The sequence below is a fragment of the Tursiops truncatus genome, chromosome 10 (genome assembly GCF_011762595.2).
Source record: "Tursiops truncatus isolate mTurTru1 chromosome 10, mTurTru1.mat.Y, whole genome shotgun sequence".
In the NCBI taxonomy this organism is placed as follows: domain Eukaryota; kingdom Metazoa; phylum Chordata; class Mammalia; order Artiodactyla; family Delphinidae; genus Tursiops; species Tursiops truncatus.
The window spans coordinates 42460576-42475700 of NC_047043.1; the positions used below are offsets into that span (position 1 = coordinate 42460576).

Genomic DNA, 15125 nt, shown 5'->3' on the forward strand with positions numbered 1-15125 from the left:
CTAGAAGGGATCAATAGCAGAATAACTGAGGCAGAAGAATGAATAAGTGATGTGGAAGATAATATAGTGGAAATAACTACTGCACAGCAGAAAAAAAAATGAAAAGAATTGAGGACAGTCTCAGAGACCTCTGGGACAACATTAAATGCACCAACATTCTAATTATATGGGTCCCAGAAGAAGAAGAGAAAAAGAAAGGGACTGAGAAAATATTTGAAGAGATTATAGTTGAAAATTTCCCTAATATGGGAAGGAAATAGTTAATCAAATCCAGGAAGCACAGAGAGTCCCATAGAGAATAAATCCAAGGAGAAACATGTCAAGACACATACTAATCAACCTATCAAAACTTAAATAGAAAGAAAATATATTAAAAGCAGCAAGGGAAAAACAACAAATAACACACAAGGAAATCCCCATAAGGTTAAGAGCTGATATTCCAGCAGAAACTCTGCAAGCCAGAAGGGAGTGGCAGGACATATTTAAAGTGACAAAGGAGAAAAACCTACAACCAAGATTACTCTACCCAGCAAGGATCTCATTCAGATTACATGGAGAAATAAAAATCTTTATAGACAAGCAAAAGCTAAGAGAATTCAGCACCACCAAACCAGCTTTACAACAAATGCTAAAAGAACTTCTCTAGGCAGGAAACACAAGAGAAGGAAAAGACCTACAATAACAAACCCAAAACAATTGAGAAAATGGTAATAGGAACATACATATCACTAATTACCTTAAATGTAAATGGATTAAATGCTCCAACCAAAAGACATTGACTGGCTGAATGGATACAAAAACAAGAACCATATATATGCTGTCTACAAAAGACCCACTTCAGACCTAGGGACACATACAGACTGAAAGTGAGGGGATGGAAAAAGATATTCCATGCTAATGGAAATCAAAAGAAAGCTGGAGTAGCAATTCTTATATCAGACAAAATAGACTTTAAAAGACTATTACAAGAGACAAAGAAGGACACTACAAAATGATCAAGGGATCAATACAAGAAGAAGATATAACAATTGTAAATATTTATGCACCCAACATAGGAGCACCTCAATATATAAGGCAAATACTAACAGCCATAAAAGGGGAAGTCAACAGTAACACGATCATAGTAGGGGACTTTAACACCCCACATTCACCAATGGACAGATCATCCAAAATGAAAATAAATAAGGAAACACAACCTTTAAAAGATATATTAAACAAGATGGACTTGATATTGAATTGATATTTGAATTGATATTTATAGGACATTCCATCTAAAAACAACAGAATAAACATTCTTCTCAAGTGCTCATGGAACATTCTCCAGGATAGATCATATCTTGGGCCACAAATCAAGCCTTGGTAAATTTAAGAAAACTGAAATCGTATCAAGTATCTTTTCCGGGGCTTCCATGGTGGTGCAGTGGTTGAGAGTCCGCCTGCCGATGCAGGGGACATGGGTTCGTGCCCCAGTACGGGAAGATCCCACATGCTGCGGAGCGGCTGGGACCGTGAGCCACAACTACTGAGCCTGCACGTCTGGAGCCTGTGCTCCGCAACAAGAGAAGCCGCGATAGTGAGAGGCCCACACACCGGGATGAAGAGTGGCCCCCGCTTGCAACAACTTGAGAAAGTCCTCACATAGAAACGAAGACCCAACACAGCAAAAATAAATTAATTAATTAACAAACTCCTACCCCCAACATCTTCTTTAAAAAAAAAAAAAACCTACAAACAAATGACAATGAAAACTGGACAACCCCAAACCTATGGGATGCACCAAAAGCAGTTCTAAGAGGTTTATAGTAATACAATCCTACCTTAAGAAACAAGAAACATCTCAAATAAACAACCTAACCTTACACCTAAAGCAATTAGAGAAAGAAGAACAAAAAAAAACCCCAAAGTCAGCAGAAGGAAAGAAATCATAAAGATCAGATCAGAAATAAATGAAAAAGAAATGAAGGAAACAATAGTGAAGATGAATAAAACTAAAAGCTGGTTCTTTGAGAAGATAAACAAAATTGATAAACCATTAGCCAGACTCATCAAGAGAAAAAGGGAGAAGACTCAAATCAATAGAATTAGAAATGAAAAAGGAGAAGTAACAACTGACACTGCAGAAATACAAATGATCATGAGAGATTACTACAAGCAACTGTATGCCAATAAAATGGACAACCTGGAAGAAATGGACAAATTCTTAGAAATGCACAACCTGCCGAGACTGAATCAGGAAGAAATAGAAAATATGAACAGTCCAATCAGAAGCACTGAAATTGAAACTGTGATTAAAAATCTTCCAACAAACAAAAGCCCAGGACAAGATGGTTTCACAGGTGAATTCTATCAAACATTTAGAGAAGAGCTAACACCTATCCTTCTCAAACTCTTCCAAAATATAGCAGAGGAAGGAACACTCCCAAACTCATTCGATGAGGCCACCATCACCCTGATACTAAAACCAAAGATGTCACAAAGAAAGAGAACTACAAGCCAATATCGCTGATGAACATACATGCAAAAATCCTCAACAAAATACTAGCAAACAGAATCTAACAGCATATTAAAAGGATCATACACTGTGATCAAGTGGGGTTTATCCCAGGAATGCAAGGATTATTCAATATACGTAAATCAATCAATCTGATACCCCATATTAACAAACTGAAGGAGAAAATCCATATGATCATCTCAATAGATGCAGAGGAAGCATTCAACAATTTTGTTGAACAAAATTCAACACCCATTTATGATAAAAACCCTCCAGAAAGTAAGCATAGAGGGAACTTTCTTCAACATAATAAAGGCCATATACAATATACTCACAGCCAACATCATCCTCAATGGTGAAAAACTGAAACCATTTACACTAAGATCAGGAAAAGACAAGGTTGCCTACTCTCACCACTATTATTCAACATAGTTTTGGAAGTTTCATCCACAGCAAACAGAGAAGAAAAAGAAATAAAAGGAATCCAAATAGGAAAAGAAGAGGTAAGTCTGTCACTGTTTGCAGATGACATGATGCTATACATAGAGAATCCTAAAGATGCTACCAGAAAACTACTAGAGCTAATCAATGAATTTGGTAAAGTAGCAGGATACAAAATTAATGCACAGAAATCTTCAGCATTCCTATATACGAATGATGAAAAATCTGAAAGTGAAATGAAGGAAACACTCCCATTTACCATTGCAACAAAAAGAATAAAATATCTAGGAATAGACCTACCCAAGGAGACAAAAGACCTGTATGCAGAAAATTATAAGACACTGATTAAAGAAATTAAGGATGATACAAATAGATGGAGAGATATACCATGTTCTTGGATTGGAAGAATCAACATTGTGAAAATGAGTATAGTACCCAAAGCAATCTACAGATTCAATGCAATCCCTATCAAACTACCTCTGGCATTTTTCACGGAACTAAAACAAAAAATTTCACAATTTGTATGGAAACACAAAAGACCCTGAAAAGCCAAAGCAATCTTGAGAAAGAAAAACGGAGCTGGAGGAATCTGGCTCCCTGACTTCAGACTATACTACAAAGCTACAGTAATCAAAACAGTATGGTACTAGCACAAAAACAGAAATATAGATCAATGGAACAGGATAGAAAGCCCAGAGATAAACCCATGCACATATGGTCACCTTATCTTTGATAAAGGAGGCAAGAATATACAGTGTAGAAAAGATAACCTCTTCAATAAGTGGTGGTGGGAAAACTATACAGCTACATGTAAAACAATGAAATTAGAACACTCCCTAACAGCATACACAAAAATAAACTCAAAATGGATTAAAGACCTAAATGTAAGGCCAGAAACTATCAAACTCTTAGAGGAAAACATAGGCAGAACACTCTATGACATAAATCACAGCAAGATCCTTTTTGACCCACCTCCTAGAGAAATGGAAATAAAAAGAAAATAAACAAATGGGACCTAATGAAACTTCAAAGCTTTTGCACAGCAAAGGAAACCATAAACAAGACGAAAAGACAACCCTCAGAATGGGAGAAAGTATTTGCAAATGAAGCAACTAACAAAGGATTAATCTCCAAAATTTACAAGCAGCTCATGCAGATCAGTATCAAAAAAACAAACAACCCAATCCAAAAATGGGCAGAAGACCTAAATAGACATTTCTCCAAAGAAGATATACAGCCTTCCAACAAACACATGAAAGAATGCTCAACATCATTAATCATTAGAGAAATACAAATCAAAACTACAATGAGATATCATCTCACACTGGTCAGAATGGCCATCATCAAAAAGTCTACAAACAATAAATGCTGTACAGGGTGTGGAGAAAAGGGAACCCTCTTGCACTGTTGGTGGGAATGTAAATTGATATAGCCATGATGGAGAACAGTATGGAGGTTCCTTAAAAAACTAAAAATAGAGCTACCATATGACCCAGAAATCCCACTACTGGGCATATACCCTGAGAAAACCATAATTCAAAAAGAGTCATGTACCAAAATGTTCATTGCATCTCTATTTACAATATCCAGGACATGGAAGCCACCTAAGTGTCCATCAACAGATGAATGGATAAAGAAGATGTGGCACATATATACAGTAGAATATTACTCAGCCATAAAAAGAAACGAAATTGAGTTATTTGTAGTGAGATGGATGGACGTATAATCTGTCATAAAGAGTGAAGTCAGAAGAGAAAAACAAATACCGTATGCTAACACATATATATGGAATCTAAGAAAAAAAAAAAGTCATGAAGAACCTAGGGGCAAGATGGGAATGAAGACACAGACCTACTAGAGAATGGACTTGAGGATATGGGGAGGGGGAAGGGTAAGCTGTGGCAAAGTGAGAGAGTGGCATGGACATATATACACTACCAAACGTAAAGTAGATAGCAAGTGGGAAGCAGCCGCATAGCACAGAGAGATCAGCTCAGTGCTTTGTGACCACCTAGGGGGGTGGGATATGGAGGGTGGGAGGGAGGGAGACGCAAGAGGGAAGAGATATGGGAACATATGTATATGTATAACTGATTCACTTTGTTTTAAAGCAGAAACTAACACACCATTGTACAGCAATTATACTGGAATAAAGATGTTTAAAAAAAAAAACCAATGCAGTTTCCTGTGATTCAGTCCCTGATTCTGAATCATTAGGATGGGGATGGGCCCAGGAAACTGAATTTTAATAGCCACCTCTGGTGATTCTGGCTAAAGTTCTCTGAATCACAGTGCTCTCTATTTTTTTTAAGGCTCCCTTGAAAATTATTTGTGTTGAGGGTTAAGCTAGGATAGTTATCAAGGTGTTTTCTTGTTTGATTTATAATTTTCTACCAATTGAATTTTCTTATAATTTACATATGCCTCTGGTTAAAAACTACTACAGTTCATTTTCCTACCAGTCTTTAAACCTTCATCAAAAATCTTAATAGTCTGCCTTTCATGATTAACTTCACTTGTCTTTTTTTTTTTTTTTTTGCGGTACGCAGGCCTCTCACTGTTGTGGTCTCTTCCGTTGCGGAGTACAGGCTCTGGATGCGCAGCCTCAGCGGCCATGGCTCACGGGCCCAGCCGCTCCGCGGCATGTGGGATCTTCCCGGACCGGGGCACGAACCCGTGTCCCATGCATCGGCAGGCGGACTCCCAACCACTGTGCCACCAGGGAAGCCCTTAACTTCACTTGTCTTTAATGGCTTTTAAGAGTCTTAATCCACTGTAGGATTTTGATATACACCTCTGTACAGTATGTTTCTTGAGTGAATTTTCTACTTCTCTAACTGGAGAATAAATGTCCCATCCAAAACTACCTGGTACAATGCTGTACATTCTGTGATTGTTCAGCAAATATTAGCACCTGACTACACGTCTCAATAAGAATCTGCAACAATTTTAAAGCTCTCTACTGGCGGTTTCAATCCCTTTTTGAGATACATTGTTCAGAAGTTCTTCACATTTCACCTAAATCCACCAAGTAAGTGCCTTCTTTTTATGTAGATAGCAGAAAGGAAGCAAATTCTATCACAACAAAGAAATTATTCATAGTTCTTAGAACAAATAAATCATCATTCAACTCCTTTCCCCTGGTTTAATTTTAGTTCATCAAATTACTCTTTATATTTCATTTGCAAGAAATATTTTCATTGAAAAAGTCTAGTGCCTATGTTCTAATTACTTACTAAAAGAAATTTATATTCTATCTCGTGTTGATAATTTCCATTGGATTAAATTCATTGTGAACCATTAGAGTACTACAGAACTTCTGGAATGTATTCATAAATACTAGTCTACTCGTGATTAATATAATCTTTTGTTAAAACATACCATGTTTGTTTTTTTCCTACAACCCCCAAAGTGTGTATCTTTGCCAAAAGCATTTCAAAGCCGTAATCTTTTAAAGAAACAAAATTAAAACCAAGTAACACACCTATGACTTAACTATTTCTACTTCAAAAAATGGAACACTTCAGTTCAGTATTCAAAGTTACAAAAGTCATTTTATAGATATCTAAGTATCTAGAACTATTGGCAATCAGTTACCTAATTATTAGATGCCTCCCTGATTCTCAGAAATAAAAATGTATTTTGATATAAGCAAAAATTTTCAAGTGCTCTTTCCCAGAAATTCCCCATCTGTGTTTTTACATCACTTAAACACACCTAGAACATCAGTGATTTTCTGGTGTCAACTTTCAAAGGCATCAAACATTTGTGTAGTGTTCAGTGTGGTACACACTGAAGCATTTTGAAAATATTTTTTAAACATAAAAACCAAGAAAGAGATCTTTAGAATGAAACAATCTAGTTACCAAAGGGTACATTAATCAAATCATATAAAAAAAACATAATTTCCACACTCATGAAAGTAGATTGAGTGCAAAACTCTCTAATTTCATCTGCTAACATAGCCATCTATATGGATCATGAACCGAGTATTAAAATAAAATATGCCTTGTCTTGAACAACACTGTTTTGTTAATCATGTATTTTCATGTTTTGAAAATGGAGAACGTATTTGGACTAGTTCAAGAATATCGTATAAGGACCTTATACCAAAGGTTTTTAATGAAAGTGTGCAAAACCACCCCTGGCCCCCATATGACTACAGAACATAATTTTAAAGTCGAAGTCCTAAAAGCTTGAAATCTAGACTCAATATCTTGTACCAATTTTCCTCTCACCCACTCTCTTCAAAACAGAGATGGGCATCATCAATCCCCATGCCAACGGGAACACAGAGCCCCTGGAAGCAGCAATAACATTCTATTGACTCAGAGGATATGTCACCTGTTCTGAGAATTAATCATGCATCATTTTATACGTTCGATTGAATTAATTCCTCTTGTCATTTCAAGGTTCAATAAAGCCTCTTTCAAATTACAAAGAAATGAATAAAGAAGATTCATATAAGTATTCCTTTAATGCTTATTAATGGTTTTACAATGATCACAGTTAAAAAGATTTCTTCAGAACAACAGTAAAACAATGATCAGTACCATAGGCACTGAGCTTCTAAATTTAAAATCCATGATGTTGCTTTTTAAAGTCATTTGATGGTGGTCTGCTTTTACTATATCAATAAAATCATTCATGGTAGAAAAGAAACAGATCCATAAGTAAACCTAGTGGGACTTGATTAATTTGTACAGATAATGGGCCAACAGTTACTTAGTAAGGTTAAAGAAAAACATATAATATTTTTGCAGTCATGACAATGCCAAATGCCATGCTTTGGGAGACCAAAAAGTTGTAGATATTGCTTACAAATGTAGTCACTCCTGTAAATAAACTGGATATTTACACTGTTTAATTCAAAATGCATTCTAAGAGTTATTCTCAATCAGGTTTTAAAACATAACCCTGGAACTAGCATTATTACAATAATAAATACAATTGAATTTTCCAAATTTTCTTAGTTGTTAAATGTGGGCTGCCTTCACACTAAGTGCCATATGAAATTCCTAATGGCAGATATCAGGTTAAGGTTCTTTCACTCAACACATACGGAAGATGTGCCCCTCCTGGTTCCTGAAAGAGGAGTGGGAAAAAAAATCTTACAAACATGTACCGACTTTAAAAAGCTTGCCATACAATTGCAAATCAAGTAAGAACAGCATCACAACTAGTGGGGCTTCTTCCTCCTACCTTTCTCCTCAATCGAAATAAAAAAATACAGTGAAGTGGGTAAATAAAGACACCTCCACAAAGCTAGTGTAACAAAGTAGATTATTCCACGTGGGAAACCACCACAGCAAGTCAACATTGACTTCCCCCAAGGATTTTATGCCTTTGACCTCTATGCATAACATGGCATATCACATAATTGCACCATAGAAAAGGTGATTAAAGAAAAGATCTACTTGTCTCTTAACTAAATGACGACTTGAACTGCCTCAGTAGTTGACACACACCATAAAGACAAGTGTAAGCTATGGTTTAGAAAGGCATGCCTTTCTAAAGAATTTGAAAGGCATGAGGAGAAGGAAACAAAAGCCTCTATGAGCCAATGTCCTCAAATACAGTACCGTGATCCCCACATCTGCATCCCTGGAAAAATGATACAGCAAAAGTGTCCAAAATAAAATGACTTAAGGCATCCTTAACTAAGAAAGATGTGCTCACCTCTATAGGTCCAGGAAATGTGGCATCCTTTCTCTCTTCATGGGGCTCCAAGGATCTCAGCTCCAAGAGTAGAACCCAAGTCCTGCCTACAAGTCTTCACCATGAGTCATCATGCCCTGTGCACAGTGGGCGGGCTGGTGATCAGAAAACTAGGGATTGGGCTTCCCTGGTGGCGCAGTGGTTGAGAGTCTGCCTGCCGATGCAGGGGACACGGGTTCGTGCCCCGGTCCGGGAAGATCCCACATGCCGCGGAGCGGCTGGGCCCGTAAGCGAGGGCCAATGAGCCTGCGCGTCCGGAGCCTGTGCTCCACAACGGGATAGGCCACAACAGTGAGAGGCCCGCGTACCACCAAAAAAAAAAAAAAAAAAAAGGAAAATAAAAAAAGAAAACTAGGGATCTGATGGATCAGACGCCTGAGAAGAAATGCTACACTAAACACAGGACGTCATCGGGCTTGGACCAGCATAGAACAGCTATGATGAACATCAGGGGAAATGATGACAGTTCAGGTAACTTGGTCAACAACCACTGGCTCAAGCCAAGTAGCTGTTCAATGTGATAATTTGGTTGATAAGCGGATTTGATCAAAAATGAATGTGTGCAGTTATTGTTTTACAACTATGAGTAAATTTGGTGTGCTGCTGCTCCTGTATTGCCCTGTCTCCCCATCCACCTAACTGCACAAGGTAAAATCAGAATGATTTTGCAAGTTAGGAAGACACATTTCCAACAACTGAGCATTCCTTGAAGCAATCTGATGGTTCTCCATTCCTTGGCACAAAAATGGAAATGCAGTCTGACAAGCTTAATATGTTTGAAAAACAAAGAAACACTGCCCAACACTCAAAAGCCATGCCTTAATTTTTAAGTAATGTATTACAAAAGCAATAGCATGCTCACAGGAGAAAATAAAACACAGACAAGCAAAAAATGGAACATAACAGACATCAAAAAGCAACATGGCTGGAAATAAACAAAGTAACCAAAACATGATTAAACCACATGTTTGCCATGTAGATCCTTCCTTATGCATACATATTCATAGAGTATTATATTTTTACATGACAGTTTACATACCTAATACATTAAGTATCAGACATTTAAGTTGTTCCAATTTTGCAATATGATGAATAATAGTACAGAGAAGACATATGGGCTAAAAGTTACTAAATAGAATAATGCAAAGATGTAGAAAAATATGAAGTGGACAAAAGAAGCTTTGCAAAACATGACAGTTTAACAAACTGATGAATCAGAAAATATTAGTGATTGAGGAGTCTCACATTTAACCAAATTGTCATTTAAACCTGCTTATCTACTTGCTTTAAGTCCAAATATTTTTGATCAACACATGTGCTACAAAGAGTTTGATATGTATCAGTAGGTCTCAGAGGCTTTTTACATAGATTCATTACATAAATGATTGTTAAAGATTAGACTAGATGAGAAGCCCAGTGTACTCGTCTACCATGGCTGCTGTAAAAAGTTTCCAGAAACTTGGTAGCTTAAAGCAACAGAATGTTATTCTCTCACAGCTCTGGAGGATGGAAATCTGTACTCCCCCAGAGGCTCTAGGGGAGAATCCATCCCTTGCCTTTTCTGCCTTCTGGCAGCATTCCTTGACTTGCAGCCACATCACTCCAATTTCACTGCCTCCTCTGAGAAACCTCAGTTCTGCTCTTAAGGACTTTCAACTGATTAGATCAGCCTCCCTTCAGACAAGCCAGGATAATCTCCCCAAGACCCTTAATTTAATCACACCTGCAAATATTCTTTGTTCAAATATGATAACATTTATCAGTTTTAGTCATTGGGATCTGATATCCTGGTGGGGGGAACACTTTTCAACCTACTACACCTAGTATTCACAGAAATTCTTCTAAAACTGTCTTGAATCTGACCATTTCTCATCGGAACTATATTAGTCCCCATGTTTCCATGTCTACTCTAAGGATGCAAAGTATAGTCCTCGTATTTGAATGCCTTTGCTATTGTCCCACGTGAAAATATCATAGGATCACCTCCCCAGACGAAATTAATTCCTCTTGCTCTATTTCTTGTTTATTCCTTGGTCTTCCTGTGCCTCCATCCACACAGCAAGACTTTGAGAGTCATCTTTTTTCATGTTACCCACATCCAATCGATCCCTGAGCTCTGCTGATGCTTTTTTAGTTCATTTCAGATCAGTCCCACTCTCCCTTTCCCAACTCTGAATATTCTTGCCTTAGCTGGAGGTGGAGGTGGCAGGGCTCAGCTGGCCTGCTGCTGGGCTCTGCCCTCCACATCTGCCCCCCTTTACCCATTCTCTTTTCTGCTGTCAAGTGACCTCTCTAAAACTTTCTAAATCTGAACACCTCGCTTCCCTACTTAGACCCTTTGAATGCCTCCAATTACTCTCAGATTTAAGTCCAAATAGCACAGACATACAAGGCCTTTCTTGATTTGGCCTCTCCCTACCCCTGCAACCTCATCTAGTATTGCTATCCCACCCCCTCCATCTATCCTAAGCAATTTGACGTAATTTCAGTTTTCCCAAAGTATCACGATTTCTTTCATTTCTGTATTTTGGAACATGTTACAGGTTTCTGCCTTAGGGGGCAAACAAGAAGACAACTCCTATTTATACTCCACAATTTGGCTAAGAGAACATCTTGTTTAAGAATGTATCCTTATACTTTTTAAATAGGTAAATTTTATACAGTAGTATGTGAATCATATCTCAATAAATGGTTATTAAACAAGAAGAATGCATCCTTTTCAATGATGTACCAAAACTCATTTAGCATCATATACATCTCCTACAACTTTGCAAGCCTCCCGCACCTCCCTCTATAACATTTATACGATATTTGCATCTATTGGCACATCTGACTCCTGAGGGCAGGACCCTGACAAATTCATCTTCATTTTCTCCTCAATTAATATAATGTCTGGCACAAAGCAGACAGTAAATGCTTATTGAATGAATGACTAAAAGATTATAATCCTTAAACACAGTGATACACAGTTGAAACAAATTCTAATAAATCCAGCAAGTGTTAGAACTGAGTTTATCACCTGGATTGAAGTCAACTGGGTATCATTTGTCACTTAGAATGTAAATTACCCTAAGGACTAAATTACTCTTAGGATTGACCAATAGCAGCCTTTAAATTTCAAAGCACAGGCATGTACATGTAATTGTGCTTTAAAGTAATGTAATCATTTCCCAATGAAATACATCCTTTGTCCTCAATTTGAATTCTAAGAGTTAGTGTTCATATTTACCAATCTGCATGCAGAAATGAATCACCATCTGGCTACTATAAGCTGTGTTTAATTAGCTTTAAAGCATTTTTCCTAAGAGTGTCCATCCTTCCAACTTAAGCACCACTAATTTTCTTGGCTGCCACATTATAGAACATATAAAGTAAATATATCCTTTTTAGTGGGGCCAAAACACTCATTACAAATACTTAAAACCAGCATCCACACCCAACCCAAGAGTCTTCATATCTTTGCATCACCAAATACATAAACTTTCTTTTTTTTCCTGTTTTCAAAGCTTTTTCATAAATGGTAAAGATCAATCTTCATGAGATATATTACTAACAACCAAGTTTTCATTAATTGTCAAAATAACAGAATAACATAATGCTATATGTTCTTAGTTGGAAGAGAGTACAGCCCAGAAGAATTATATACAGATAACATGGGCAAACTTTAGACACAAAATCTACTGATTACTTTCCTAACAGAGTACATCTCCTGGCACAGCAAACCTGGCTTCCTCTCCACCATTCAGCAGGAAAGACAGAGGACTCAGAGAAAAAGGAATAAGGGATCTTTTCTTGCCTTCTCTGAGCTGATGGGGTGGGGCGGGAGAGGGGATAAAGTCTCACTCAGTAACTCTCAGTTTTCTATCTGCTGGTTTAGGAGGAGAGATTGTATCTAAATAACCTCCACTATCTCACTGCCATAATTCCTTGTCTCAGCACCATGCTTGTCTTTTTTTAGAACTTTGTAATTTAGACTCATCACATAAACTTCCTGCTAGCAAAACTCTTCCCAGTTTGTAAAAGAGGATTGAATATTTTAATATTTTACAGTATTCCACAAAGAACTTCTACAATCCTAGTCTGGAAGTCACTGAACAAGCATAGGGCATCTGGGAGGAGAACTTAAATAGTCAAAGAATTTTATGACAGGAGAAGGACGTCATCCTTTAGAACTGAATCAAGAAGGTACTCACAGGCTCACCCCGTGATCCATCCTGCCCTGGAGCACCTGGAGGTCCTGCTTCTCCCTTTTAATGATAAAAAGAAATAGAGAATTCCATTTGCACATATGCTCACTAAAATAATATGTGACATTACATACTAAAGCATGTTAAATATAGACAAAAACAAAAATTACTTCTGCATTATTTTTTTTCCTTTCCTTTCCTTTTAAAAAATTGATAGTTGATTTACAATGTTGTGTTAGTTTCAGGTGTACAGCAAAGTGATTCAGTTATACATATATATTCAGTTTTATGTATATTTTTTTCAGGTTCTTTTCCATTATAGTTTATTACAAGATATTGAATATAGTTCCCTGTGCTATACAGTAGGTCCTTGTTGTCTGGATTATTGATATCAACTTTTCCTGACATCAGATAACTCATTCTGAAATTCATAAGGTGACTATATAAATATCAAATCTATACATGACAGCAGATAATTGAGTTGTTATAAAATAACTGGGGTACTTGTATACTTCTTATGAGAATAGGATTATTCTTCTCTTCAAAGTAAATGTGACTTATATCACATTTATATCAGTCTTTTTCATATCTATTTTTATTTTTACTTTAAAATTTTTCACCTGTCGGACATAATGTGACCTTGCCTCTCAAGAGTTGCATTTTAAAATCAAAAGAAAACTTTCATTAAGAATGCAGCTATTTATAGGTTATTACTTGAAATTATTTAGCACTTTAATCCAGTATCTATTTAAAATAAACATCTAAAACGTGTATTTTAAGTAGCTGTTCAAATTATAATAGTTTTCAGTTATATATCTTCAAATTACTCTGCTCGAATTATTTACGCACCTTATTTTACACCCACTTTCTGGAACGCTTTAAGTTTTTCCCAAATGAATCAATTGCTAGCATGTAAAAACGTATCTGACACTATGCCTACTAAAACAATAAGTATTAGCTGAATTTAATCCTAAAATGTATAATATCCACAGATCAATACAGTTATTAAAATGCCTGGACGAAAATAAAGAGCGGTTGGGGAGAGTCCCTTGAAATAGACACAGACACACACCACACACACACCCTCAAACATTTAGACTTCTTGAAATCTATCAGTCATCAAGAGCCTTGATACTGTGTGTCTGCTCAGCAAAGTATTACATCTTAACAAGCAAAGTTCTCTGCAAACAATTGTGCCACACTTGGCATTGTACCAGAGAGAACATTTCATCCTACATGAGAGCAAGAGAGAAAGTAAAACAAAAACGAAAATATTTTTCTTGTAACTAACTCAAATACCTGAGTCAAAATAAGTTTAAGGGGGAAAAGATCTCAGAATACATGTGCTGAAGCATATGCCAACACCATTTTCCATAGTTTCATATTCTAATGAACTCCCCAAATTGTACAAAATGAACCACAGAGGGAAGAACCAATAATACTTGGCTAACACAATCAGCCCTTAGGAAAAAAAATCCAGCCTTATCACATTATATAAACACTGCTTCCCCCACTTTTATGAATCCTTGCAATTCATTAGCACAGGGAAATACCAGCTAAAGCCAAATATTTCATCTGTTCCAATTTTATTTACAAACACTAGATGACAGTTGAGGATAGAAGGGGAAAAGGATAATGTTTTCCTGTAAATTAACCAAACTAGAGCGCAGGGAGGTCCTGCTTACCCAACGGTTCTACAGAAAATCTTATGAAAATATCAGAGAAACAGAGATGGATGTTAGATTCACAAAAGCCACAAGTTAAAAAGCCTAAACGATTAGAGAAAAGGGCTATGGCAGGTCCTAATGCCAGAGGGAAATTATACAATAACAATCCTGAACTCGACACTCACAGCAGTAGTCAGTGTAAGTAGCTTCGGGCAGGAAAAAACTCTTTGCAGGAAAGAGCTTTCTGCAGGGGGCACCCCTTTGTCTTGACACTAACCTTACACCAGGCACCCCTGTGCTCTACTCATCTCTGGCCCTAGCACACCTTTCAAATCTTTTGATCACATAATACTTTGCCTAACTTGTTGGTTCTTTCCGTAGATCAAAGAAGTAGAAATGAAGAATAAGTAATTACCAGATAACCAGAACTTTTCCCTAGCTTCCCATTCAGTAATCTTGCAAACCGTGTGAACGAGATAGGATCTAAAGAAAGATCACGAGGAGTTGACAAGTCTGCACTCAAGCTGGCATACAGTGGGGGATGGCAACCACTCTGACCCCCTAGCCCAATGATTAACTGAGATTACTTCCTGTTTCCCTTTAAAAGCTTTTATGGCTGAG

At 37.0% G+C, this 15125-nt stretch overlaps 1 protein-coding gene across 4 annotated transcripts in view; it reads right to left on the reverse strand.

Moving 5' to 3' along the window:
- The window catches only part of COL21A1 (collagen type XXI alpha 1 chain), a 186351-nt gene that overhangs the window by 35667 nt on the left and 135559 nt on the right, over positions 1-15125 (reverse strand). For 3 of the 4 annotated variants that reach the window (XM_073810876.1, XM_073810873.1, XM_073810875.1), the window contains one exon: positions 12844-12897. The exons of the other annotated variant lie outside the window; for it this stretch is intronic. In XM_073810876.1, coding sequence (XP_073666977.1) covers positions 12844-12897 — 54 coding nt within the window. The remainder of the gene's footprint in view (positions 1-12843; positions 12898-15125) is intronic. 4 annotated transcript variants of the gene reach the window in all.